The sequence below is a fragment of the Neovison vison genome, chromosome 4 (genome assembly GCF_020171115.1).
Source record: "Neovison vison isolate M4711 chromosome 4, ASM_NN_V1, whole genome shotgun sequence".
In the NCBI taxonomy this organism is placed as follows: Eukaryota; Metazoa; Chordata; class Mammalia; order Carnivora; family Mustelidae; genus Neogale; species Neogale vison.
The window spans coordinates 140591422-140619229 of NC_058094.1; the positions used below are offsets into that span (position 1 = coordinate 140591422).

The 27808-nt window shown below is 44.6% G+C and overlaps 1 protein-coding gene across 15 annotated transcripts in view; it reads left to right on the forward strand.

Annotated features, from left to right (window-relative positions):
* The window catches only part of NRCAM (neuronal cell adhesion molecule), a 268258-nt gene that overhangs the window by 217866 nt on the left and 22584 nt on the right, over positions 1–27808 (forward strand). For 4 of the 15 annotated variants that reach the window (XM_044245786.1, XM_044245794.1, XM_044245789.1 and 1 more), the window contains 15 exons: positions 4549–4692; positions 7128–7239; positions 8749–8915; positions 9008–9155; positions 11137–11261; positions 11711–11740; positions 13299–13400; positions 17183–17380; positions 17480–17550; positions 19477–19702; positions 20088–20203; positions 21589–21793; positions 24026–24148; positions 25056–25241; positions 26075–26110. In XM_044245786.1, the coding sequence (XP_044101721.1) occupies positions 4549–4692; positions 7128–7239; positions 8749–8915; positions 9008–9155; positions 11137–11261; positions 11711–11740; positions 13299–13400; positions 17183–17380; positions 17480–17550; positions 19477–19702; positions 20088–20203; positions 21589–21793; positions 24026–24148; positions 25056–25241; positions 26075–26110 (1989 nt within the window). The remainder of the gene's footprint in view (positions 1–4548; positions 4693–7127; positions 7240–8748; positions 8916–9007; positions 9156–11136; positions 11262–11710; positions 11741–13298; positions 13401–17182; positions 17381–17479; positions 17551–19476; positions 19703–20087; positions 20204–21588; positions 21794–24025; positions 24149–25055; positions 25242–26074; positions 26111–27808) is intronic. The other 11 variants (XM_044245788.1, XM_044245796.1, XM_044245790.1 and 8 more) reach the window with 4 other exon arrangements.

Sequence of the window (27808 nt, forward strand, 5' to 3'; positions counted from 1 at the left end):
TGAGTGGAAACAGAGAAAAGAGGATACAGCCCAGACCTAAAGAAGTTTTATGGTGCACTGTCTGATTTTCCCAGGAACGCATCCAGAATGGCAGGAAAGGGTCTGCGCCCTTTAGGGAGGGTTAACTGCGCACCTGAGATTTGGCCTCCATGGGACTGAAAGTGGGAGGGGCTGCCCATCTCACCCCCCAGTGGAGAAAATGCGGGAGCCAGGGAAGGTTGAAAAAGATAAACCGCTGAGGCTCCATGGCGAGAACTCGGTCCAGTCCGAAGTAGGAGAAATTGAGACCAATTTGGGTCAATGACAAGTAGACTTGGAGATGAGATAATGAGCTGATCTTCCGTCTTGATCTGCTCGGCTTGTGATCCAACCAAACCAGGCATTGGCGGTACCTCCCAGGGAGCCTTGTTGCTCCAGCTGTGTGAAGGGCTCTGAAGTGCACTCATAGACACTCCCTTTTGAATGAAATATCTGGGGGTGGAACCAACTGGGAAAGGCCTGCCTGGGAGAGGTGGTGCACAGGACCGCGGTCCTGGGATACAAGTTAGGCCCTTCCACCGTAACCCCAAATCATCTGGTTAGGTCCTGAGCAGAAAGTTAGAACAAAATCTCCCAAACCGGCTTCCAAATTCGTTCATACACCAAGGTGATGTGCAGCGTCTGTGAGTGGTGGCTTCCTCCGCATCTGGTGGCCTGGCTCAGAGTTCATGGGTTCGTGTGGGGGCATCTCATTGCTCACAGGTGATGCGCTTTGGCAGCTCGTGGGGACCCTCAGAGCTCTCTGCACAGTGTTCTGCAGACCCTGGGGCTACAGACTCTAGGAGTGGGCCCTGTGCCCCACCCCTACCCCAGCAGCTGATCTATCTACAGACTCTGCTGAGCCTTGATTAGCTAAAGTTCAAAGTGAAGCCTGCCTGCCCCCACCTCATACTGACCTCCTCGGCTCCAACCTAAGGAGGAAATGTGGAAGAAAACAGTCAAGAAATCAGTAGCAGTTTGAAGAGCTTTGCACCTCTCCCCTTTCCATCCTATTTGATAATTAGCCTGTGAATCTGGAGACCCCGAAATCGAATTGCCTTTGAGGTTTGGGGACCACTCTAGACACGGGAGATGGGCTTGTTTCTCCTCTGTGGCTTGTTGAGCCGTGGACCCCACAGATGCCTCCAGAGGTGATGGAGCGCTGGGGCTGGGGGAGGCGGAGAGGCAGGCTAGACGAGGGACATCACAGTTGCCGCAGGATGTGATGGATGGAATTGGCATGGCAAGGGTTCCTAACCTTCCGGGGGCATTGTGTAGGCCCCAGAAGTTAGCTGGGAGCACCGGCTTCATGGACACCACACCTTTCCCTAAGAAGCTGCAGAAACCTTGAGAGGTAGCTGCTGAGGGTGAGGGTCAGGAACAGCCACGTTTCTGCAGCCGGGAGGATGGCGGCACAGTCCAGAACATTCCTGATTCCACCAAGGCATCTCCCTTCTGCCTTTTCTCCAAAGCAGAGGGCTCCATGGGCATCCCCTTATGAGGGATGGAATAAGTAGACAAAGGAGATTCATCTCTGCACCCAGAGATGTGTTCTACCCCACGGCCAAACGTCCAGATTTCAAGGAGATGTTTATAAAATGGACTGTCTCAGAAAATCTGAGCGTTCTTCTCATGTTGTACCACTGTGTGCTCCGGTCTCTGGCTTCTCTTCTCCGCAGAGCAATGCTTTCTAGTTACTCCATTGCACCCCGACCCCCAAATCCATTGCACAAAGTTCTTTGGAAATAAAATGATGTGATAAATATAAAATTATTTTTTAAATGCATCGTGCTCTATACAACCTAAGTGGCACTCATTATTACTCTCATTATCTGAATGTTGGAAGCATTTCCAGGTCTGGCCAGGTGTGTCAGGACAGTTAGAATAGAAGAATGTTTTGCTGGAAGGCTCTCGCCCCAGTTCTGAACCTTACCTTTGGAGCTTTAAATTGGATGTGATGATTCCATGCTCAGATTTCTTTCTCTGTTGTTCATTTACAGCCAACGGAGTTGCTATTCCCAGAAGCAATCATTATTCCTTTGGATACCTGGGGCTGGGTTGCTGGCCAGTCAGTCCCACCCAGCAGCCAGCACACAGAATCGAGGGACTTCCAGTAGCTCTGCTCTAGTAATTTTCGTCTTTGTCCACTCCCAGCTGAGCTGCCGTATGTCCCTGTGGGTGCCTGGGTTTGTTTGTGTTTCTTTAGTGAAAGTGCTTAAGGAAAATGTAGCCCCAGCCCCCATGGAGAAATATTAGCTTATTCACTATTTTTACCTAAAGGGTTTATTTTTTTCCTAAACACCTTGCCAAAAAATAAATATTTGAAGATTGCTCCATTAAGCAGCAATACGACAGACACAGTCTGATGCCCTTTAGGTAACGAATAACATTAAAAAGAGTTGATGGCAAAGAAAAAGGCAAGGGTGGGCTACCTAAAAGCTCCTTAGGATGGTGTATGTTGTGATTCACGACTCCCACTGAGGGAAGATTGTCTTACTGGCCTCATTCGTCCAGCTGGTCTGAAGTTCATGGTGATGTATTTTTATTGCAGTTAAATATAAAAACACGTAACACAAAATGTACCATCTTACTCATTTTTGAGTGTATAGTTCAGCAGTGTAAGTATATTCATACGGCAGTTGAGTAGATCCCCAGAACTTTTTCATCATACAAACCCAGAGCTCTCTACCCATTACACCGCGCGTGGGGTGTGACTTCTAAGAGCTCCATGTACTCACGGAACGTGAGGAGCTGTCCTCACGCACCCAGAGAGACTCAGGCTCACGCTCTGCCCGGGCGTTGCCCTCCCTCCCTCCACTGTTTGTGCGTCTGTGGAGGTGCAGTCAGAATTCTGGCCACTGAGAGTCCTTCAAAGCGACCCAGCAACGAATGTCCAAGTGCTGGGTCCCAAACTGCTGAGAAAGAGATTCTGGAAACCCTGCTCTTTTCCATCAGCCTTGCTTGGATGGACATCACTGACAGTGGGCGAGTCAGACAGGCCCAGGGATACTAGACTTGGGGTCTGGGACAAGGAATGTGGGTGGCTCCCTGGTATACCATATTCTTGGGGTACCTGGCCGTCTGCCACAGCTGTGGGTCACGTCCCAGGCCAATGAGACATCTCTGTCCTCTGCTGTCATGCACGGATGGAATCTTTACCCTGTTAAAGGAATCAGAACTTGTATTTGTTTTCTGGTTGGAGGCATTCTGAAATGTTTCGAGTCCCAAACAGCAGAGATGAGCTAAGAAGCCGAGCCAAAGGATCCGGGCGTTCCCCTACCACTAGATGAACTAACTGGAGTGTCTAAGGCGACGTTAGAAATTAGCTATTGATTCAATTGGAGCGTGGGACAGCCACGTACAGAACTGTCGGACAGTAAATTAATGCGGTTTTAAGCACTAACTCTGTTCTTTGTTCCAGCAACCAGAGAAAACGGGACTACTAAGACAAGGCTGAATAACTATAGTTTGGTTTACCGTTAGGTCTTCAAGGGAGTTAATTAGCCACAGAAGAACCAAATATTTGAGATTTGCAAGAGATAAAGGCATCTAAATGCAGTGATAACTATGTCTTAGAGGTACCTCCCTTTCCTGGCATCAAAGAGACAAGTACGGTGTTTGGAAAGGAAGCAGAGCCTTCTTAAGTGGGTCAAGTTGCAAGTGGAGATTTGAGGGAAAGGGTGCGATGACGGCGTGTTGATTTTGAGCCTCGTGCTGAGGCAGATACCTCTCGGCCCTCTGAGTGTGCTTTTAAAGCAAGGTGAGGTCACAGCCTGCGGTTTAGCACTCACAGACGGGAATTCATTTCCAGGAACTCAGCACTTCCACGCCACCGGGCGTGACCTGGACTAAATTCTCACATATCACGTTGCTCACCCTGTTCCTTTCCACTTCGGTAAGGATCAGTCCTGGTCCTTTTTTTTTTTTAATGTACTTGAGCGATTAGGTGAAAAATACATAATTTCATGTGATTTGTTTCTGCCTCAGCCTCAGGAATTTCTGATACAGAAAAATGAATAGTTTCACATTTGATGATTGGCCCCCTAGATGTCTTTATGTACTTATTTATCTGTATTTATTTATCTGTTTATTTCAAAAAGAAGCTCATTAAGGACACAGGTTCAGTTGGGCTAAAGGGCTTCTCTATTTTGGACTAGCGTTTGCTGTCTCCTCTTGAGAATTAACTCACCTCCTCGTGAAGAACCACGGTTTCATTGTGAAAAGGCAACACTTACCCGAATGTGTACTTCTGTTTTCACCTAACTTGTGCTTTTCCCCCTGGATCTCTCGAAATAATACTCAGTTTTACAGAATCAGTCCACTTAGGACTGAATGAATATCGAGCATCGTGTGCTGAGAAGAGATAACCAAAGTCAGAGGAGGGAAAACTGGGATTTCTGCCTGGGTTCTCGGTCCCCTCCTTCTTACTACATATACCTCGGTCGGCATGTGTTTCTGTTCTGCTTACTACCGTGTAGACCTCACACAGAGAAGAATAAACAGATGCCTTATATTTTTGCACCCAAACAGTTGCTCCCGATGACCCCAGCAGGAACATAGACGGCGATACCATTATCTTTTCAAATGTTCAAGAAAGATCGAGTGCCGTGTACCAGTGCAACGCCTCTAATGAATACGGATATTTACTGGCGAATGCATTTGTAAATGTGCTGGGTAAGCTCTCCCTTTATTAAAGACATGGCAGGTTCGGTTAGTGACTGCTGCTGTTCTCAGCAAAAACGGAGCGAGCCTCTACGGTGTGCGACGCACAGAGGCCTGGATGCCGCATGGGGTGTAAGAAGATGGGTAAGACACAGACCTTACCCTAAAGGGTATGGTACTCTGGCCTTCCTGTTCTTTCGGAATGCAGCTTTCATAGTGGCCAATTGTTCACTGTAGATGTAATCAAATAGACTGCTCGGTCCACATAGGGTTAGGCTAATTGTTAAGCCCTCAAAAGGAAAATAACATTAATCTGCTATTAGTAACTGAATGTTTCCGCTATTCCATCCTGAAAAACTGGTAAGTTCAACAATGTCATTCTGAGTTTTAGAAAATAAATCATTAGTCATGACGTTTGGCCTTTATCCTTGTCACATATGTAAATTTATTTATTAATTCTTTTTTTAAAAAGATTTTATTTATTTATTTGACAGAGAGAGATACAGCAAGAGAGGGAACACAAGCAGGGGGAGTGGGAGAGGGAGAAGCAGGCTCCCCGCCAACAGAGAGCCTAATGCGGGACTCGATCCCAGGACCCTGGGACCATGACCTGAGCCGAAGGCAGATGCTTAACAGACTGAGCCACCCAGGCGCCTCTATTTATTAATTCTTAATAATATATTTAGAATACTATGGTAGACTCAAGCATCTTCTGAAACGTTTATTTTGGTTTGGTTTTTTGAGTGTAGTTGACACACAATGTTATGCTAGTTTCAGCTGTACAGCTTAGTGATCTGACAAGTGTACACGTGACACTTGTTTTCACCACAAGTGTAACTGCTGGCTGTCCTGATAGGACACAATTCCAGTGTCCTTGACTGCGTTCCTGGTACCCTGCTCTATTCCCGGGACTTAGCCATTCCATAACCGGAGGTCTGTCTTTCCTACTCCCCTTCAACCATTTGCCCAACTCCTGAACCCAGTCTCCTCTGGCAACCATCATTATTTAGAGTTCCAATCCTGATTTTTGTTTGTTTGTTTATTTATTTATTTTTTAGATTCCACTTACGGGATATGAGTGGAATCACATGGGTTTTGTCTTTCTCCGTCTGACCAATTTCACTTATCATAATACTATCTAGTTCATCCGGGTTACCTGAAATGGAGCAGTCTCGTCCTTTTTATGGCTGTGTAGTATCTCTCTCTCTCTCTCACACACACACACACACACACACACACACACCTTCCTTATTCATTTGTCTATCGATGGACACTGAGGTTACTTCCCTGTCTTGGTGATTATAAACAATGCCGCAGTAAACACAGGGGTGTATCTGTCTCTTTGAGTTAGTGTTTTTGTTTCCCTGGGTAAATACCCCATAGTGGAATTATTGGGCCAGATGACATTTCTATTTTTAATTTTTTGAGGAAACTCCATGCTGTTTTCCAACGTGGCTGCACCAGTTTACATTCCCACCAACAGGGCACGAGGGTTCCTTTTCCTCTACATCCTCGCCAACACCTGTTGTTTCTTGTCTTCTTGATTTTGCCCATTCTCAGAGGCATAAGGGGATATCTCGTTGTGGTTTTGATTTGCATTTCCCTGATGATGAGTGATGCAGACCCTTCCTTGCGTTTCTTGGCCTTCTGTAGGTCTTTGGAGAAATGTTTATTCAGGTCCTCTGTGTGAAATGGTTGGTTTATGTCAACATTCCATTTCTCATACTGGACAAAACCACCAAAACATCAAATGTATTAAAATCATATGTGAGACTTGTTTTCGTGGTGTCGGGGAATTAAATGCCAACTCTTTAAGTGTAGCAGACTCCCTTTCGAATGAAATCATAGTCGGGAAGCCAACCAGTCCTTGGCATGTTTCCTTCATGCTCGAAATGGAGGTCAGTGACTCCCACGCCTAGCTGAGCACACTTCGTGTGTTGCTAGGGTTTGGGGAGGCAGTTCTGATTTCTGGTTCTGTGTTTCGGGTGTCCACACACTACTGTTTTCTGCCAGCTATGTGCTTGTCACCATGCTTACCCACCACCCCCCTCATAACCCCGGGATGAGGATAGGCCCATCACTTAACAGAGATGTACTCGGCCATTATTTTTGTGCCAGACCCTGACCTAGTTTCTGGGAAGAAAATAATAAAAGTCCCCTTCCCTGCCTGCAAGGGACTCACAGGCTAGTAAGACATCTAGATAAATAAATCATTAAAACCGCATGCCTGAGCAAAATGAGATGTGGGGTATGAGCCAGAAGGAGAAAACTTGAATTTCTCCAGCCTGTTGGCTGGTGGTGTCATACCTGACAGAGAACATGGGGGAGAGACCTATGGGTTATGCGGAATGTGAACTTGAACGGCCTTCGAATGCAGTAAAATACAGGGTGGGCCTAAATGTTGGTTTTATTTTAACATTCACTTCACGTTTTTCAACTTTTTTTAGCTGAGCCACCACGAATCCTTACATCTGCAAATACACTCTATCAGGTCATCACAGACAGGCCTGCTTTACTAGACTGTGCCTTCTTCGGGTCCCCTCTGCCAACCGTTGAGTGGTAAGCACAGCTCTGTCTTTAATACTTACATTTGCTAAAGCCTTCAGTTTCTCCAACAGCACAGTTTCCATCGTACTCTTATGATTAAATTCACTCATGAGATGTATTCACTCCTTGCTCGGTGCTGAATTGTTCTCCACCTACAAGGTATGCAGCCACACGCCTTGTCAGGCACGGTGCGGGGCGGGTGGGGGGGCGGGCATGGGAAAAAGTATGTTTTTTGAAAATTTAAGGGATCCGGCCAAGCTCGCTCATGTCTTTTCAGTCCTCACATCAAACCATCCCCGTGCGGGATCGAGGTGCTTGCTTAGTTTAGCCGGAGCTGGGAGGCACAAGGCGAGGACGGGCAGCAGCTCGGAAGGAAGGAGCGAAAGAAAATTAGAACATTCAGTTACTGGTCGTCCCTCAGGGACCAGACATGGAGCCGGGCTCATGTGAGAACCAAACCAGGTGTGGGATTAAGGATAGTCTCCCCAGGTCTCCACTTCAGGGGCAGAGAGGAGAAGCGTGGTGGTTGGGCAGCTGGTGTCCTAGTGAGGTCGCGAGGTTCCCCTTTAGGTCGACTTTGCCGGACGGTTTTATCCATCCCCACCTTCTGTCGGACAGTAACCAGGAAGCTGAGCGGACGCATGCTTTCCGTACATGCGTGGTTGGTTTTCTCCCCTGAATATTTTCCTATTCATATGAATCAAAAATCTTTTTAGAATTCAAATCAAACATCTTCATATCGAGTTGGCTTTAGAACTGTGGCCTGCAGATGGACTAAGAATATGTCCCGGGGGGGAAAAAAAGGCCGAAAAGATCTTTTTGCCTGTTTTATCACCCATGTGGAGATAGAATGGATAATGATGTGTGTATTAAATATGAATTTAATACAGAAAATTATAATTGAAGTATTTCATATTGTCATCCTAATGCTTCAAGCACCATTTCCTTTTTTTATATAATTTTTTAAAAGAATTTTTTAATTAACTTATAATGTGTTATTTGCTTCAGGGGTACAGGTCTGTGAATCATCAGTCTTACACACTTCATAGCACTCACCATAGCACATACCCTCCCCAATGTCCATCACCCAGCCACCCTATCTCTACCTCCCCACCCCCAGCCCCCAGCAACCCTCAGTTTGCTTCCTGAGATTAAGAGTCTCTTATGATTTGTCTCCCTCCCTGGTCCCATCTTGTTTCATCCTCCCCCCATCCCCCACGAACCCCCACCCTGCCCTCAAATTCCTCCTATCAGAGAGATCATATGATAATTCTCTTTCTCTGATTGACTTATTTCATCAAGCACCATTTCTCATGAAATGTCCCAGTTTTACCTCCTGCCTTCCATGGATCCCACTGACTTACAGGCATCCAATCCGGGAGGTCTTTTGCAGATTCTAACGTCTCTGAGCTTGATACTATAATACAAATGACGGTGTGTTGATCTCCAATGTGGCAATCTATGTCTGACTTCAAATTGTGATTTTTTCCTATTCCCATTGTGATAACTTCTGTAATGAAGGTTCAAGGGAGCTAAAGGTAGTGCCCTTCGTGAAGATATTTATGTTTTGCATGAAAATGGCACTTTGGAAATTCCTGTGGCCCAAAAGGACAGTACGGGAACGTACACATGTGTTGCAAGAAATAAATTAGGAATGGCAAAGAATGAAGTTCAATTAGAAATCAAAGGTAAGGTGGAGGTGATGAAGTTCTTTCAGGTATGACGTGACTTTGAGCAAATTCCTCAACTTTGGCAACGGATAACAATAGCTAAATTTCAGATGCAACAAGGATCATTAAACAGCCGGAATATGCAGTTGTGCAAAGAGGGGGCACGGTGTCCTTCGAATGCAAGGTGAAACACGATCACACCTTAATCCCCACCATCACGTGGCTGAAGGACAGCGGTGAGCTGCCCAATGACGGAAGGTATTTGAAGACCACTATTTTTTTTTTTAAAGATTTTATTTATTTATTTGACACAGAAAGAGAGAGACAGTGAGAGAGGGAACACAAGCAGGGGCTGTGGGAGAGGGAGAAGCAGGCTTCCCGCTGAGCAGGGAGCCTGATGCAGGGCTCGATCCCAGGGCCTTGGGATCATGACCTGAGCCAAAGGCAGACGCTTAACAACTGAGCCACCCAGGCTCCCCTTGAAGATCATTTTTTTCCTTTCTCCTCTCTGCCTCTTTGAGCTGCTCAGAACTAAAGGTTTATTGTAGAGTGACTTTTTGGTGGTATTTTTAAAGTTTGTGAAATCTGGTCTCCCCACCCCCCCCCAAAAAGTGCATTTTCTCCCAAAATGTGCGGACCTAAAAAGGTATCGAGTTATTGAAATCAGACCCTGAGAATGTTTGTCTGTCTTTGTGTGCTGGGCTCCTATGTAATTCAGGATGGGAAAAAAACCTTTCAGGCCTTGGATGACTTCCATTGTTTCCTACCTTGTACAGTGAAGTCTCGACAGATGTTTTCATTACCATTCTACAAATAAGCAGAAATGCGATCGCTTTAATCAGCAGAGTGCACCTAAATCCTTGTCGGTATTTTAAAGGACACTGGTTTTCATTCAAATAGGGAATTTTCTTTTGATCACTTAAAACCAGTAGAAAGGGGGAAAAGTTAAAAGACCGTGGACATGTTGCGGTCCTTGAACTTGGAACGGAAGAAAAGGCTGGGTGAAATCTCAATTTGAAGGAATAGGTATGGAGCTGACTGCAGGAAGCTTAGCGGTCATGGAGTCTACCAGCATCGCCTCCTAGTGGAAGGTATGCCCTGTGCTGGTGCAAATGGCCTCTGTGGTTTGCTTGCAAGTGTGCCTAAGCAGTGTGTGTAGCTTAACCACCCCTAAAACAAAACAAAACAAAACGAAACAAAGCAAAAAACAACTATGTGACCTTCTCCTCTATACTGAGGACTTCCATCTAATTCTATGCTTCCCACTGGCCAGGCTTTTTTTTTTTTTTTTAAGATTTTATTTATTTACTTGAGGGAGAACGGGAGAGAGCACAAGCAGAGGAAGAGGAAACAGCAGGGGGGAAGAAGAAACAGGCTCCCCGCTGAGCAGGGGGCAGAATGTGGACCTGAGATCATGACCTGAGCTGAAGGCAGATGCTTAACTGACTGAGCCACCGTGGCGACCCCCCGCTGACCAGTTTTATTTGTAACATCAGAGCTGGTGACGATGAAAAGGAAATAGGAAGAAATGACTATGGAGTGAAAGTGGCTAAAGCTTTAACTTGGAAATACCCTGCAAAGACAGTGAATGATTTACGCATCCTCATTAAAATCATGCACGAATCCTATTTACATGGATTTTTGACCTACTGAGTAATTTCTCATGCTGGCGAGCGACCCCTAGAGAACTCTCCGTGGTGCTTGCCGACCTAAATCATCCTGTTGCTTGTGATAAAGTCGATAATATTCTTTGCATTCACTTTCTCCCATGAGAGATTATGCATGCGGCCAAAATGACACAAAATTTCCACAGTCAGTGATAAATTATTTAAAAATAAACGCTTTGTTAGAAATGGAGCTGGATGAGTGCTGTTCAGATGTTTCTTAGCTGCAGAAGCCACAGGAAAGCCTGCTGGTGAAGGTGACTACAGTTTCCCCCAACCCCCTCTCTGGGTGCCCCTCTGGTCTTCAGGAAAGAGCCTAACCTTCCAAGGGCATGCTTGAAATGACTTGACAGCCCTTCTAACCCAAGCTTCTAGTCCATTCTAATTGTCTTCCAGCTTTCATCTTGAGCGAAGTGAGACGTATTTTTTGGATTTCTGCTCTAACGAGCCACAAATGTTTGTCCTCTCTCTCTCTGTTTCGAATTCACAGAGTTTCTTTCATGCCAGGAAAGCAAGCATCCGTCACCTGTGGTCGGGTGTCCGTTTCAGCTGCTCTGAACCTGTTCTCTTGACAGGTTCACTGTGGACAAAGACCACTTGGTGGTGGCTGATGTATGGGACGACGATGGTGGGACCTACACGTGTGTGGCCAACACAACTCTCGACAACGTTTCCGCCAGTGCCGTGCTGAGCGTTGTTGGTAAGAATGCGAACGCACCCAGCCCCCTGGCTGCCTTGGGTTAGGTCGGAAAGAAAACCGTCCAGAGTAAATGTTGGCTTGTTACAGTTCCACAGTTCTGTAGGGGAGTTAAATACCTGCATTTTTCTTCTTTGTGAGAAGCCTTTGAGGCAGTCATTTCAGTGTTGATATACTATCAGAGCAGCGCTGGAATAAAATGATGGCTGTGCGTAAGAGTGATTTTTTTTATAAGAAAATCGGGAGAAATAGTGTACTTTGATTTAAGATTGAAGGATTCCCCCAACCCCCACCACATTGTTACTGCATGTTTATCAATGCCGTGTCCCACAACTAAGCTTACAGCTTGGTTTTAGAATCTTAATCACAGTCGGTCTTTGTCTTCTTGTGCTATCTTATATCTTTCCATGACTAATTTTGATTAAAATCCTTTATATTAATGTCCTTTCTAGCTCCTACTCCAACTCCAGCTCCTACTTACGGTAAACTAATATGAGTCTTCTTTCTCTGTTTTCTGTCAAACACGTTCACATGTGCAAAAAGAAAAAAAATTTAATTCCTCTCTTTTCTCTACGACATCACTGATTGTGTTGCCTTAAGGATGAGGGCTCTGTCCAGCGTTCGGTTCTGTTGCTTATTCACTGCCATAAATCATTTCTTCATTAGAGCTCGGGAATGTTTCACTGAGTGCGATACCACTCATTGCTAAATATTTCATGTGTTATTATAAAGCCATTTCAATTGATAAAAGTCCTCTTTGGTATAATTTCCTTGTATAGCATCGTGCTTTTTCAAAAAGCTGTCCTCCACGGTTTCCAGAATGTAAAAAAAAAAAAAAAAAAAAATCTCAAAGACCATTCCACAGAGTAGTTTTTAATTTTAGTCTATTAAAAGTTGTCTTGGAAACATAAACGTTTGGGGATTCCATTTTCCATAAATTAACATAGGAAAACAATGGATGTTTAGAACATGTGGCCTTTGTATTAGAGATAACTCATTGCATTAAAAAAACATAAATCACTAAAGGAGGGCACTTCCAGGTTGTATGATTTTTCTGAGCCTGGAAAATAAATCAGAAATTATTTCCAGAACTCTTTTTGACTAAAGAACCCTCATCTTTATTCAGCTTGTAAGTACAAAAATTAAAATTAATTTTATGGCATAAAACTCAGCTGGATTTTACATGGCATCATTAGTCAGTGTATAGAAGAGCTGTCCCTTGGTAGATACTTACTCTTTCTTTACTGATAGGGAAGAAGTGCCCGTATTTTCATATGGGCTCTGGTTCCCTAAGAGCCACAATCACTCCCAAGAGCAAGGTCAGGAAAGAGTCCAGAGGGAACTGTTAACTCTCTGGATCTCAGACGTACCATTAGAAGAGGCAGACATGCTCCTGGGACACCTTTGTCCCTACAGGTGTCTGTCCCCTAGTGTCCTCTGAGAATAAACACGCCATGTCCCCATGTGCCCTTTTGACTGTTATACTGAGCATCTGCATGAGGTGTGCATGCTGAGGACTACTCAGTCTTAGAATTTGCCCAAAAATAGAAATGTTCTCCAGGAGCTCCAAAATCTGTAATTGCACGCATTTCAGAAAGAACGAAGTCTTCTTGAGCAGGATGTTATATTTGCCTGTATCGGTCTTCTGGCATTTCCTATTCTCTGTCTCTCATTTATTAGAATTAAAGCTTCAGTATTATTTCTTCTGTCTGTGCTCCTTCATGTCTATGAGAAGACACATTGAGGGTGCTGGTGAACCATGCATGCCCACCTCACTGGTTTTGGTCACTAGGGATTTGGTTTCAATTTAAAAAGGAACAAGCAGAACTCATTGATGGTTTGTCTTGGGTGTGCTCCTGTGTCCCCAGCAACCTCAGTGTCTCCCGTTTCATTTCAGATGCATGCTCATTGCCCATTAAAAGTGTGCTGTGTCTTTAAGATGCTCCCCCCCCCAATCCCCCCACCCCTGTGAAGAGTATCATTAGGAAGTATCATAAGGATAGATGATGGTTAACTGTAGTATGTGTGTTCCATCTACAGATGTCCCAAATCCTCCCTTTGATTTAGAATTGACAGATCAACTCGACAAAAGTGTTCAGCTGTCTTGGACGCCAGGCAACGACAACAACAGCCCGATCACAAGTACGTCATAGCCTTGTCTTGGTCACTGATAAATTTCAGGACCATTTCCGAAGCACTTTATCACATGCAATTGAAAGTCCTTACAGAGAGATTTTCTGGCATTCTCTGTTTCATTACTAACAGAACAAAAACGTTGATCTATCACAGTCTTCTCTTGGGAGCCTGAGTTATTCCCAGTTACAGCCTTTGGGATAGGACACCACTTAGTTGCCAAAGATGTTAACTAAGCAAATACACTTGCATTTTCTGTATGCAGTCGGTCAGAATCACCTTAAATCTCCACCATAGTTGGATGACTCATTGTGAGCTGTTCGTTTTGCCCATTAATGCGGGAGGAACTGGCACCATTCTGCCAGCGTGTATGTTAGGAAACTGAGATTTGGTGACTAAAGTGATTTTGCGGACCCACAATTAGTCACAGAGGTGGATGTGGACAGTAGGTATGTTACCTTCCAGGGTGGGCCTCTTTCCTCCCATCAACCCCTGCAAAAAGAGGCACATTCCACAGTTTCCGCTCCTGGCCATCAGGACGCTAGCCTAGGGAGCAGAATTGGGGGAGGGGGGCCACCGTAAGGATGCTGGAAGAGCTCCATAAAATTAGACTCCCGAGGTGCTTAGGTGTTTGAAAACTAAAAAGCTACTTGAGAGAGTATCACATGCCCGTAATATATTATGAGCTCATTCCTGTGCTGCAGGGAAGCTACATTCCTTTCTGAGTTCAGATTACTCCAAAGTGATTTGTGTGTTGGTTTTCTGCACCCACAGGCAAAGTGGAATACTTACACTGAAATTCAACAAGAACCTCCTCTCCATCTTCTGTTATTAAGAGGTGTTCTTTCCTCAACTGCGTTTTCAGTCCTTGATCAGAACCCTCATTCATTCGTGCTGAATCTTCCAGTCAATTTAATATAATAGCCAGATTTAGCTGGTTAGGACGTGTCGAGACTCTTTGTACCTATACTAAAATGATACCATTAGATTGCAAAGCATTTCTACTCATTCATTCATTCATTCAACAGATATTTACAGAATGCCTATTATGTAGCAGGCGTTGTTCTAAAACAAAACAGTCAAAACTCTCTGCCCATATGGAGCTTATATTTGAGCTGAGGCCACAAATAAAATAAAATAAATAATAATATATTATGCTGTTGTCTATAATATCATTCTGTGGGGGTACATATGTAAAACACTGTACACATTGTAAATGCATATGTATGTGTAGAACACACACACACTGCTCAGATCTCCCTTCAGAAGAGAAAACTCCACGAGGAATACTCACAGCAGGCTCCTTCTGTGGCACCTTTCGGAAGGATCTGCTTAGTGTGCACATGAGACCATTCTCTTCCTGAGCTCCTGCACCTACCAAGGGCTGGAGTTTAAGCTGTGCAGGCCTTGGAGGCCATTGTCAGGGTTGGAAGTCACTGGAGGGATTTAAGTAGAGGAGTGATTAATGGATCACTCTGTCTATTCTATTGAAAATGGTCTAGGGTGCCTGGCTGGCGCAGTCAGTTGAGTGTCAGACTCTTGGTTTTGGTTCAGGTCATGATCTCAGGGTTGTGAGATCGAGCCCCAAGTCGGGCTCTGTGCTTAGTGCAGAGTCTGCTTGAGATTCTCTCTCCCCCTCCCCTTACCCCTCCCGCTCATGCGCACTCTCTCTCTCCCAAATAAGTTAAGTAAATGTTTAAAAAAAAAAAAAAGCCAAAAATAGTCTCTAGAAGGACAAGAGGGGGAACAGGGAGACTGGGTAGGACCACAGTTCTCTGTGAAGTATCTTAGCAAACTCACAAGGGTGAGTTTGGGCATGTTTACAGTTTTTGACTTTTAAATGCTGATGTTTAAAAAACAGTCACCTCTGCCAGACGCCACATGAAATACAAGCTCAAGGCAATTATCCACTCCCACATGCTCTTGTGGTACTGTATGAAGATGATGCCATTCCTGCAAAGCCTTTGCTATGGTAAAAAGCAAGGACCACGTGAAAATCAGTGTGTGACAGGGAGTGGGGAACGTGGTGGCCAATCTCTTCACGAGGTTCGAGAAGCAGTGCCAAAGAGGTCGTAAGTTGGGAAAACATGAGTATTTATTAAGTTGTATGGCCCTAACTACTTACATGGAAATGTTAGATATTTCTTTTGGCCTAAGGGAACCATGAAGAAAATTACTGAGACACTGAGAAAATATGGGAACTCATGAGTTGGGAGGCTTTGCAGTGATTCACACGAGAGACAGAGAACAGTGGCTTGGCATAGAGCCGACAGGGACGGAGGTACCTCGCTCACCTGTGGTCAGATTTTGTGTGTTCTAAAGGTACAGCCAACAAAACTCCAGAGAGTATTAATCAAAGAGAGGCTCCAAGACAGGACTCGAGCTACTTAGCTTTGAAGCACTGCAAAACAGAGCATTCTACTTTGTCTTTGTGTCTGTAATTCACACCACCGCACATGGGCACATTATAGGCAATTAGTAAATATCTAAATACCTGGTTTTTAAAACCAGGGTAAAACAGGTACATGCCACAGATTTTTAGTAGATGCAAAAGGCATGCCCTGAAAAGTAAGTCTTCCTCCCACCTCTCTCTGCCACTTTCTCCCAGACCCCAGTGTTGTCAGTGTGTATAGTCTGGGACGAGTACATGTATATTCAAGCGTACAGATAGGTGTGTACATTACAGTCCATCTTTGCCCTCTTACCCAAGTTTTCCACACTGTTCTATACCCTACTTGGTTACACTGAACAATGAAGCTCAGAAATCTTTCCTTTTCAGAGGCATATGGAGGAGCCCCCTTCAGTTTTTACAGCTGCAGGATATCCCACTATGTGGATACACCATAATTTATGTGATCAGTGTCCTGGTGATGAACACTTACGTGGCTGGCAATTAGCTTGTTTCAGCTGCAAACAGTTCTGTAATGTGCGTTCTTCCTCCTGCGTATGCATGAGCACATGTATTCAAAATACTTTGGTAGGAATTATCATTCCTCAGTCAAAGGCTATCTGAATTGATTACCATGAGATGTTCTAAATTGTCCTCTGTAGAAGTTGTGTCAATTTACCCTTCCCAGAAAGAAAATAGGAGAATGCTTGTTTCCCTGTGTAATAGTCAAAAGGTATGTTAAACTTTTGATTGCTGCCAGTCTGTTTAATAGAAAGTAGTATCTCACAATCTTTAATTTCTCCTGCTATTAAAAAAAAAAACACAACAAACAAGCAAACAAAAAACCCTGACTGTCTTTTCATTTATTGAAACTTTCCTAAGGATCTGGAGACCACATCTAAATAGAATTTTAGCAATGAATTTTGGAACACTGAAAAAAATAAAATAAAATTCAAAAAAGTAAAAAATAAAAATAGAGTTTTAAGTAACTCAACTCAGCATTCCAGAGAAAGAGTACTAAATATTACTGGGCATGCTTAAATATTGAGGATACTGATAGAACTCTCTTCTTATTTTATTTATTTATTTGACAGAGAGAGAGATCACAAGTAGGCAGAGAGGCAGGCAAAGAGAGCAGAGAGCCCAATGCAGGGCTCGATCCCAGGACCCTGAGATCATGACCTGAGCCGAAGACAGAGGCTTTAACCCACTGAGCCACCCAGGCGCCCCGATAGATACTGATAGAACTCTTAAATCAAAATGCTCTTACAGAATTTTTCTTGAAGGTGAAATAACTCATGTTTGGCCACTCTTGTTAGATCGTTGTGTTCGGTATCCTCAAACCTGCCCTTGGTGGCTGACCTCACTGTCTTGGGTTTGTGTGTGTGTGTCTCATGGGCAGAATTCATCATCGAATATGAAGATGCAATGCACGAGTCAGGGCTGTGGCACCACCAAACTGAGGTCTCTGGAATGCAGACCACAGCCCAGCTGAAGCTGTCGCCTTACGTGAACTACTCCTTCCGAGTGATGGCCGTGAACAGCCTCGGGAGGAGCCTGCCCAGTGAGGCATCGGAACAGTATCTGACTAAAGCCGCAGGTAAAGCGGGGCTTCTGTGACAGGAAATGAAATAGAGACGTCTTCCACTGTTGAGAGAAAAGACCGAAACTTACACACATATGGCTGCTTAACTTCCAGAACCTGATACAAATCCCACGGCTGTGGAAGGACTAGGATCCGAGCCTGATAATTTGGTGATCACCTGGAAGGTGAGCTTGGCATGAAGCCTTCAGCTTTCCTCAGTGTATCTTAGATTGTGGGCAGGGCGGGTGCTCGCTTCGGCAGCACATATACTAAGATTGTGGGCAGGGCGGAGCTGTTTTTAAACACTGTGTGTATAAACACTGGGCTTCTGGGTTGCTCAGTCAGTGAAGCATCTGACTCTTGATTTCGGCCCCAGTCATGGTTTCAAGGATGTGATATCAAGCCCTGCATCAGGGGCTGCTTGAGATTCTCCCTCTTCTTCTGTCCTCCCCCACCCCCACTTGCATGCTCACTCTCTCTCTCTCTCTGTCTCTCTCCAAACAAACAAAGTCTGTATTAAAATCCCATTTCAGGGGCACCTGGGTGGCTCAGTTGGTTAAGCAACTGCATTCGGCTCAGGTCATGATCCTAGAGTCCCAGGATCGAGTCCCACATCGGGCTCCCTGCTCAGCAGAGGGTCTGATTCTCCCTCTGACCTCTCCCCTCGCCCCTCTCATGCTCTCTACTCTCAATCTATCTCTCAAATAAATAAATAAAATCTTTAAATAAGTAAAATCAAATCCCATTTCATCCATTTGGGGGAAAAATATACATTATGTATCTTTCTTTAAGAGACATTATTGTGTAGCAGTTAAAAGCTTGATGCTTGGAGCCCGAATGAATGAGTGCAAATCCCAGCTTTGCCACTTACTGTGTGACTTTTAGTCAGTTGCTTAACATCACCATTATGTATCTGTGTGATGGGACTAGTCATAGAACCAATCTCACACAATTAAAGGAATTAATACATAGAAGGCCCCTAGAACAGTGCCTAGCACATAAATTAACAAATGCTAGCTGGTATTATCATAATTTTAGAGAACCTTCTAGAAGACATGCACCAAGTTATTCCAAGTAGTCAACTTCTTTTGCTGCTTCTGCTTGTGCTTCTGCTTCTCTCTCTCTCTCTCTTTTTCTCTCTCTCTCTCTTTTTCTGGTTTATCCGTATTTTCTGGATTTGGAAAAGTAACATATATTCACTTTTGCAATTTTAAAACTTATTTTAAGAAACCTATGCATGCGCATTTATATGCATACATACTTGTACACGTTTAGATACATACAGATGTGTAAAACAGGATAGACTGACAAGCCAACTTTTTTTTAAGATTTTATTTTTAAGTGATCTCTACTAGACCCACTGTGGGGCTTGAACCTACAACACAGAGATCAAAAGTAGCAAAGTAGCACGCTCCTTCAAAGGAGCCAGCCAGCTGCCCGACAAGCCAACTTCTTCTTATTCTTTTTTTCTTTTTTTCTTTTTTTTTTAAATAAAGAAGCAGGGTCACCTGGGTGGCTTAGTGGGTTAAAGCCTCTGCCTTTGGCTCAGGTCGTGATCCCAGGGTCCTGGGATCAAGCCCCACATCAGCTCTCTGCTCAGCGGGGAGCCTGCTTCCCTTCCTCTCTCTCTGCCTGCCTCTCTGCCTACTTATGATCTCTGTCTGTCAAATAAATAAATAAAATCTTTAAAAAAAAAAAAAGAAAGAAAGAAAGAAGCAGTTCACAAGTTTCTGGCTCTGAGCAAAATAGACAATGATGTACTGTCCCACAAACAGAAATGTATAAAGGAAACTATGTAACTGAAATGATTTAAGTCACCCACCCTTGACTGTGGAGCCCGAGTTTGAGAGGCTTACGTGGTATTTACAACTTCAAGATAGAAATTAACAACCTTTGAAATGTTGATCCCAAACAAGCTTTGAATCTCATCACTAATGGGGAAATAAATAAATAAATAAATAAATAAATGGTCCCTGGAGGACATTAATAGCTGGCATTTTAGCATTTCAGTGCTCACTTTCCTTAAGTCTGGGAACTGAATATGGTGTTCCAGGAAAAGGTTGCTCAGTCTATCTGTTTTATAAGCTCTGATGATTTGGCTTCTCTTCTAGCCCTTGAATGGTTTCGAATCTAATGGGCCAGGCCTTCAGTACAAAGTGAGCTGGCGCCAGAAAGATGGAGACGATGAGTGGACGTCTGTGGTGGTGGCAAATGTATCCAAATACATTGTCTCGGGCACACCAACCTTCGTTCCGTACCTGATAAAGGTGCAGGCTCTGAATGACGTGGGCTTTGCTCCGGAGCCAGCCGTGGTCATGGGGCATTCTGGAGAAGACCGTACGTGTTTGATCTTGTTTCACTGATACTTGTGTTGATACCAGTGAAACAGACTTACCAAGATGCAAGCCAAGGCCATTTCTAGAGGATGCTTAGGTTGGGAGGGACACAGGCGGCCGTTATTTTGCTCAATGTTCCAGCATGCAGACAGCCTGCTATGTAAAAAAAAATAATAAGTTCAGAATGCCAAGTGTTCATACTTTTGAAAAAGATACATAATTCTCACCAAGTCAGATGAGCAGATACCAAAAAAAATCTACGCTCAATCCTTGGTAGTCCATAGAATAAAGCTGGGTCATACTTCAAGCCAAAGTTTTTAGTGGCATTTTTGCATGAAATTCAAAATAACGTTGATACTTCTGCCCCCTTTCCTGTTTTTCCCTAGTCCCAATGGTGGCTCCTGGAAATGTGCGTGTCAACGTGGTGAACAGTACCTTAGCTGAGGTGCACTGGGACCCCGTACCTCTGAAAAGTATCCGAGGACACCTGCAAGGCTATCGGGCAAGTGAAGGGAGCTTTTTCTGCACTCTTTCTGTAGGAACAAGCCCTCAGCAAATGCTGGATGCACTTCTCTTGGTCGTAGGCCTTGAGAATTCATCTGGCTTATTACCTTGGAACAGCCAGGTCTCAAGAACCCCAGCCAGAGCAGAGGCAAAACCTCACTGCATCCAAGTGGGGGCAAAAAAAGAACCTGTTTTCTCCCTTTTTCCCACAGGTGACCTAAAATTCTTCCAACTAAACAATAACGGAGGCACAAAATGGGGAAAACTAGTCTTTAAGAAATGAAAATACAACCAAATGCTCGTAGCTTTAAAGCAATACTGACCACGTGTATTAAACACACAAAAATATTCAGAAAATAATATGCATTTTTAAAAAATCATACAGATTATACATCAAACTCATATAGTCCCAAAAGGGTCATTCTTATGACCATCACTAATCTTTGTTCTTGGGAAGCCCAGAAAGACTAATGTGTAGAGATTTGGGCCCAGAGCTGGGTTTGCACCCAGGAAGAAAGTCACAGCTTGATTCATTAACACTGACCCCTAGAGATCACTTTAGGCACTGCATCGTAGTCCACGTTGGGTTTTTTTATCCTAACATTGCTGGATTGTCGACTTCTCTTTAAAATTCTAAGAAGAATTTAAGAGAATTTATTAAGCAGCAGTTCTGATTTTTAACCAATGTTAATCAACCTTTCACTTACCCATTTTTCCAAAACCTGTGCCTGCCATTTAATACCCCCCCAAAATAATAATAATAATAAAATAAAATAAAAATGTATTTTTGAAAAAGTGATGCCATTTGGCATAGTGAGAAAGCCCTAGACTTGGAGTGGAGGATCCACCACAGCTTTGGAGTCCAGTGGCTGGGGGCAAGGCACTCGGCGGTCCCGGGGTTCATCTGTGCTAAAGGCATAATAATAATAAAATCTTTACCATGGCTTTTAGGATTAAATTAAATGATCTATTGCACGTGACACTGTATTAGCTCTGGAGAAGTATGCAAATACTGGCCAGTAATTTCGTTTTTAGAATATTTGATACAAGTAAAACGCTTCAATCCTTCCATCATCTTCCCTTCCCTTATGTTCTAGAGAGATCTGTGTGGGTGTCATCCTGTTCCATTTATTTCCCTCACACTCCTCCAACCCAGTGGTCTACAGTCTAGCTACCTCACGTGTTCTCAGTTCCATTTCCTTCAGTAGGTTTGGGTTTCTACCATCTCACCTCATAATCAGAATCTCTCGGTTTTGCCAGGAATCTTTTTCTAACATGCACCAAGGACCTTTCCTAGGACACAGCATAAGCCTTGAATTTCGTGAGCGGGAAGAATCTCATTTGCTCCCTTATCCATGCTGACATTTGCCCCTGCTCTTTCAGATTTACTACTGGAAGGCACAGAGTTCGTCTAAGAGAAACAGACGCCATATTGAGAAAAAGATCCTCACTTTCCAGGGAAGCAAGACTCACGGCATGCTGCCTGGCCTGGAGCCCTTCAGCCACTACACACTGAACGTCCGTGTGGTCAATGGGAAAGGGGAGGGCCCGGCCAGCCCCGACAGAGTCTTTAATACTCCAGAAGGAGGTAGGGGGCGGACGTGATGACTCAGATCATAGGACATTCGGCGCCTCCTGAGAGACTTTGCCTGATAGAAGGGGCCCCACAAAGGTGTAATTCAGCTTATATGTGTGGCCAGTGGGTACGTGGGAGGCTGCCCCGAGCTCCCCTCTCCTGACTAAAGTTTTTCTACACACTTAGTCAGACGACTCCAAACCTTGCTACTTCGATGTTTATTTGGGTCATTAACTTTCTGACCTGAAGGGAGTTCTGCAACTTCTCTAAACCTCGTGTTCCTTCATCTGAAAAGCATGAGCACTGATGTGCTAACCTAAGAAAAACACTGGGAAGACAAATAATCCTGTCAGTTGTAGCTGACTTCTTTCCCGGTGCACCTTCATCATTCCTGCTGAAGTTGAGCCAAGGTAGAAGGTTGGAAGTCTGACAAAATGGGTTGCAAAGAGAAGGAAAAGCTTTGCAAGAAGGGGCCATTGGAAGGGGAGAGGGAGGGCCATCAATGCAGGGTTGGGGCACGAGGAGTTTGGGCACAGGGACACGGGAGCCTAGCAGGTGAGGGAGAGAAGGACAGCGGAGTAAGAAAGTCAAGGATTCACCCATTTGAATTTTGCTTCAAGCTCATAATTTAAAATGAGCCAGATAACTTCTGTGGATTCCTTAGGTATTTTTGATACAAGTAGTTCAACATCAAAATGGGTCCTGGCTCCTTTGAAGGGCTCGCGATGTTGGCACCTGACCAACATTCTCTGAGGGTCATCCTGTCCCAGCTCCTGTCCTATGACAATTGCTTGTCCCCGGGCCATTGCTCCTTCAGAGGTTAAAGACCTCTTCCTCTCGAGGCTTTCTTAGTGAGACCTCACACACCTCCTTGAGATGGTTCAGGGAATGTGTCGTGGTAGAGATGGTGTTGTGGTAGAGATGACCAGTGAGTTAAAGGATAAAGAAGAGAAGAGGTAGTGTGCCCACCAGTCACAATGGTACAAAGCAGCATGGCTCCTTCAGGGAACTGGAAGTTGTGCAGCCAGGAACGGTGAGGAAAGAGAGGAAGGTCAGCGAAGGAGGACCCATACCATGGATGGACTTATATGCTATGGACATTAACCTGTAAGCCGGAGGCTCTTCACCTGAAGACTGTAGTCTCCGGGGGACGGGGGGGGGCGGTCAATGGGTTTAAGGAGCTCCACAAACCCCCAACTTTATATACAATATGTGTTTATTTCTCTGGAGAGGGTTTTTGGCTATCGCCAGATTCTGAGATGAGGGGCTTGGGGAAGCGGAGAACTATGTGCCAGGACTCTTCTAGGCCCAGGCAAAGGCCACCGAGGGCCAGAAGTAGGGAAGTGGTAAAGGGAAAGTAGGGAATGGATGTGGTTGCGACATACGAGGTAGAACTGACAGGATGTAGTGTCCCAGGAGATGGAGGAAATGAGGCAGAGGTGGAAGTTCAGGTTGACGCCTGGGTTTCTGGCTAAAGTGACGGGAGAGATAAGGGGTGCCATTAAGGGACCTTGGAAATATGGTGGATGCATAGAGGAGTGTGAGGGAGAGCCGCCTCATCCATCACCCTCATGAGGAAGTGAAGAAGACCATGCACGTGTCCTCTGGTCATCTGCCAGCCTTTGCCATAGAGAACCTGACACCCTGCGGGTCATCCTCAGAGCCAGGGGGTGGGGGGAATGGGGAGCAATCTGCCAGCGCCCGGCTTTTGTCCACCACCACGAGACTCTGGGCGTCTGTCAGCTCTCCGGATGAGAACCACTCTGCACCTGGGCAGGCTGGCTCACGCCCAGAGCCCAGCAGGCAGGGTGTTCTGGCTGTTTGGAGACACCTGGTTTGTCGGAGAAAACAGTTCTTAATAGCCCAGAACACAGCTGTGTCTACTCAAAGGTCTGGTTAGAATAGATTCATTTAGTCACCACTTTGCTTTTATTAAGACACCATTCACAAAACAAGTACCATCTCCTTTAAAAATACCGGTTTGGATCCATCTAAAGGCAAAGTCTATGTATTTTGGAGAATGACTTGAATGAGTCTGAATGGAAATGATGAGGAAAAAGAGGAAGAGAATAGCTGGGTGGGTTCTCACCGTGGGTTTCTGGTAGAGCAGTGTTGGCTGAATAGAGAGGGAGAGTGAGTTACAGAAAACCTCGGTGACTGAGGCGAACGTGTTACAGCGTGTCCCCTGAATACACTTTGAAACATCCGAAAACCCTTTTGTTGACTCTGTGTTCTCACTCTAAGTCCCCAGTGCTCCGTCCTCTTTGAAGATTGTTAACCCGACACTAGACTCCCTCACTCTGGAATGGGACCCACCGAGCCGCCCGAATGGCATTCTGACTGAATACACCTTAAAATATCAACCAAGTAAGTTATTGGGAGAAGGAAAGGGAGGAATATGGCTTCACAAGGAAAAAACTTAGCTGTTTTCTTAAAAGTCAAACTGGTTATTTCTTTAGCATTGTAGAATATACGCATAGACCTTCCCTTGATGTTTCTAGAAGGAACTTCACATCAGATTTTCTAAAGACATACATGCTATAGAAAATCAAGCAGCTGTAGAATCCTACAGACCTTTGAGCGTGGGGTGGAGGCTATTGTTAGATTAGGTAGGCGTTACTTATCTGTAACTGGAAAATGGTAAAAAGAAAGAAAGGAGGGAGGGAAGGAAGAAAGGGAGGAAGGTAGGAAGGAAGGGAAAGGAAGGGGTTCCTTTGGCACAAGGCCTCTGAGGACAAGTTTGGGATTATCAGTACCTGACACCACCGGCCAAAACACAGAGAAAAGAAATGCTATTGGAATTCAGCCGTAAAATTCCCCTTGCTTAGAAACGGGTGGGGAATCTATTTCCCCCTGTTGGCGATCATGTCGGAGTTGTAAACGGCTAATGACAGTGACATTAGGCAAGGAGTGAAGAGGATTATACAGGGAATGTAATCCAAGTTCAACATTGTTGCTTGATGCATTCCTATAGGAATATGATAGTATTCTATAGGAATATGATAGTATTCCTATAGAAGGGGCCCCTTGGTGGCTCAGTGGGTTAAGCCTGTGCCTTCAGCTCGGGTCATGATCTCAGGGTCCTGGGATCAAGTCCCTCACCGGGCTCTCTGCTCAGCGGGGAGAGAGCTTCCTTCCTCTGCTTCCTCCTCTCTCTCTGTCTCTCTGCCTGCCTCTCTGCCTACTTGTGATCTCCGTCAAATAAATTTTTTAAAAATAGTATTCCTATAGCAATTAATGAGGGATGCACTTCTCTTTTACTTCTTGTTGCCAGTTAACAGCACCCACGAGTTGGGACCCCTGGTGGATCTGAAAATTCCTGCCAACAAGACGCGGTGGACTTTAAAAAATTTAAATTTCAGCACGCGGTATAAGTTTTATTTCTATGCACAAACAGCAGCAGGATCAGGAAGTCAAATAACAGAGGAGGCAGTGACAAACGTGGATGAAGGTAAGATGGGTATGTATAAAATTCACGTAACTCTAAGTGTTATGAGACCCGAGTCCTTCCCCCGAGTGTATGCCTTCTCTTTCCTTCTTCCCACGGAGAATCCATCTTACCCAGCTGATGCAAACACTTTTTTGTAAACTCCCATCCTGACATCGATAGAGTCAAGCACATGCACACATCCACGCACATCCTTATGCAAATAAATAGATGTCCTTCTGGTTCTGGTCTCAGGTCACCAGAAGATAGTATGCTAGGCCACACACTGGCTGAGGGTTTCTAGCGAGGAATACGAAACTGTTACAAAATAGTGCATTTACTTTGTGTTTGGGCACAGGACTTTGTATTTTGGTATGCCGTCTGGTACCAGGAAAGCAAAATAGTCTCATCAGAGTACCAAGAAAAGGAATGAATACTTCCTTTCCAACTTGAAAAAAATTATTTTGAAAAGAATTTCGGTTCAGTGAAAATGTCCAAACATTTTATAGAAGATTTTCTGATTCTGCATGTTGCCAAATCGTAGAATTACTTGAGGGTTATGTGTTTGATTTTCTTCCTTAGCATGAGGAATTGATATTTCTACCCGCAAATGGGTTTGAATGGGTTTGACATACCCTAAGCCTTGTTCCATAAGAGGAAAATATGAATAATGCACCTTAAGGCATGTGTGGATTTGGTTGCTGTGTAAGTTTGGGGACACCAGCGTATCTTGGTCCCCGTACCTGACCCTTCATTCTTCTTGCATGCTTTGGCATTTTAATAAGTGTTTTTATATCGCTTTACATGCTCATGGGTGTGTTACATCTAACTATATAGTGTCCTATTTCTGTTTCCCTTCATTAAAGCTGGTATTCCTCCACCTGATGTAGGTGCAGGCAAAGGTAAAATCATTCATCTGCATGACTTTATACATGTGTGAAATTTGCAATGTTAAACATGGCGAAGTGCAGCATGGGTTAAAAAAAAAAAGGTACAAAATGAGCTTTCAAACACCAAACGGAAGGGAAGATCTTCGTAGATCTTGGCTCAAAAATTCATGTCTAGTCTTTTCCACAAGGAGAAAGCCACACACTGAATTCTGCTAACCCTTCCTCACAAGACCCAGTCCCGGCGCAGACCCTCATCTTCACTTTTAATAACGGGATTGGGGCTGGATCAGACAGGACCCAAACCGTGGAGTGTCACAGATCCTCTCTCTGGCCACACCACATGCTCAGGGTTCAGAAATATGCGATCCACGCTGCCAGCGGCCTGTAAGAACTAGGATCAGCCAAACTCTCCATTCTCGTCTGATTGAGCCCTACTCCTTGTAGACACAGTGTCCTCTTTGCTGACGCGACACCACACCGTCTGTTCGGCGTTTCGGCTTAGTGATGCCCCCTAACTGTCCTGGGACCCACAGTCTCCACGCCCCCCACCAGGATCCCTGCCAGCAAGCCTTGCTGTCAGCCTACATGTTCTACCCAGTTGTCTGAATCCATCCTGTCTTTACCATGAGGGCACCTGTCTCTTTCCTTGAGGCATAGTGTTGTAGTATGTTTGTTCTCCTTTGTTTTTCTCAGCTTGCTGGGTGAGGAAGGTGTGTTGGGAGAGCAGTGCTTGATTCCCCTGGGATAGGTCTTTCCCCCAAGGCAGTCCCGAAGATCTCCCTCCATCTTTGGCCCTTGGCTATTGGTTGATCTGTTAGCTTTTTCAAGAGCTGTGAGACACGACACAGGGCACCGTCTCCCTGTGGAGTGCCTCTGGCCAGGGGTGGTCTTGGACTTTGACAGACGGGGTACAAACAGGCATGAAGAAGAAAACCAAGAGAAAGAAGTGCCTTGTGTGAAATTCCTCAGATATTGTGTGGGGAGGTCTAATTCAGATTTTTATTTATTTATTACTTTATTTTTTAAAGATATCTGCTTATATTTATAGCTTTGGTAAATGATAAGCTGTAGGTCAGCTAGATTTTGAAGAACGATAGCCACGTTCAGTAATCTTAATAGTGGGATCTGTGTACGTTTAACTTGAGAGAACGAGGCTGTGGAAATTCCCAATTTCCACAGTGTTGTGGAAAGATCGATGCCTCCCCTTTCCATGTGTGCGCCTTGCCTGGCTTAATTAGATCTCAATTAAAGTCCTTGGTTGTGTTACAATAATTCCCTGCTCTGTTCCCCTGGTAACCTTTTACTAAAGCATTCCACAGAAAGCCTGGCCTCCTTCCCCAAGCCGTGGACGTGCCCCCGGGCTCCGCCCGGAGTCAGTAGCCCCCATTAATTGTGCTGTAAGAGGGCGGTCCATGAGGGAGCCTGCGTTTCCCACTGACTTGCCGCCTTAGAAGATGGCATGCATTCAATGGGAAAAAAAAAAAAAATTACCCACTGATGTTAATGAATTAAAACCAATTAAGAGAAATCCTTATTAAAATAGTTTAGGTTGTACCATTTAATGTCACTAAATTGGATTGCAAGTTACTTATGAGGATAGAGATAAGCAAAAATGGACTGTCAGAAGGTTCACGAAGCCCCTGATGCTGAATTTAGCCTCTCAGATAAGAAGAGAAATAGGGTTTAAGTGATTTTTAAAAACCTAACCCT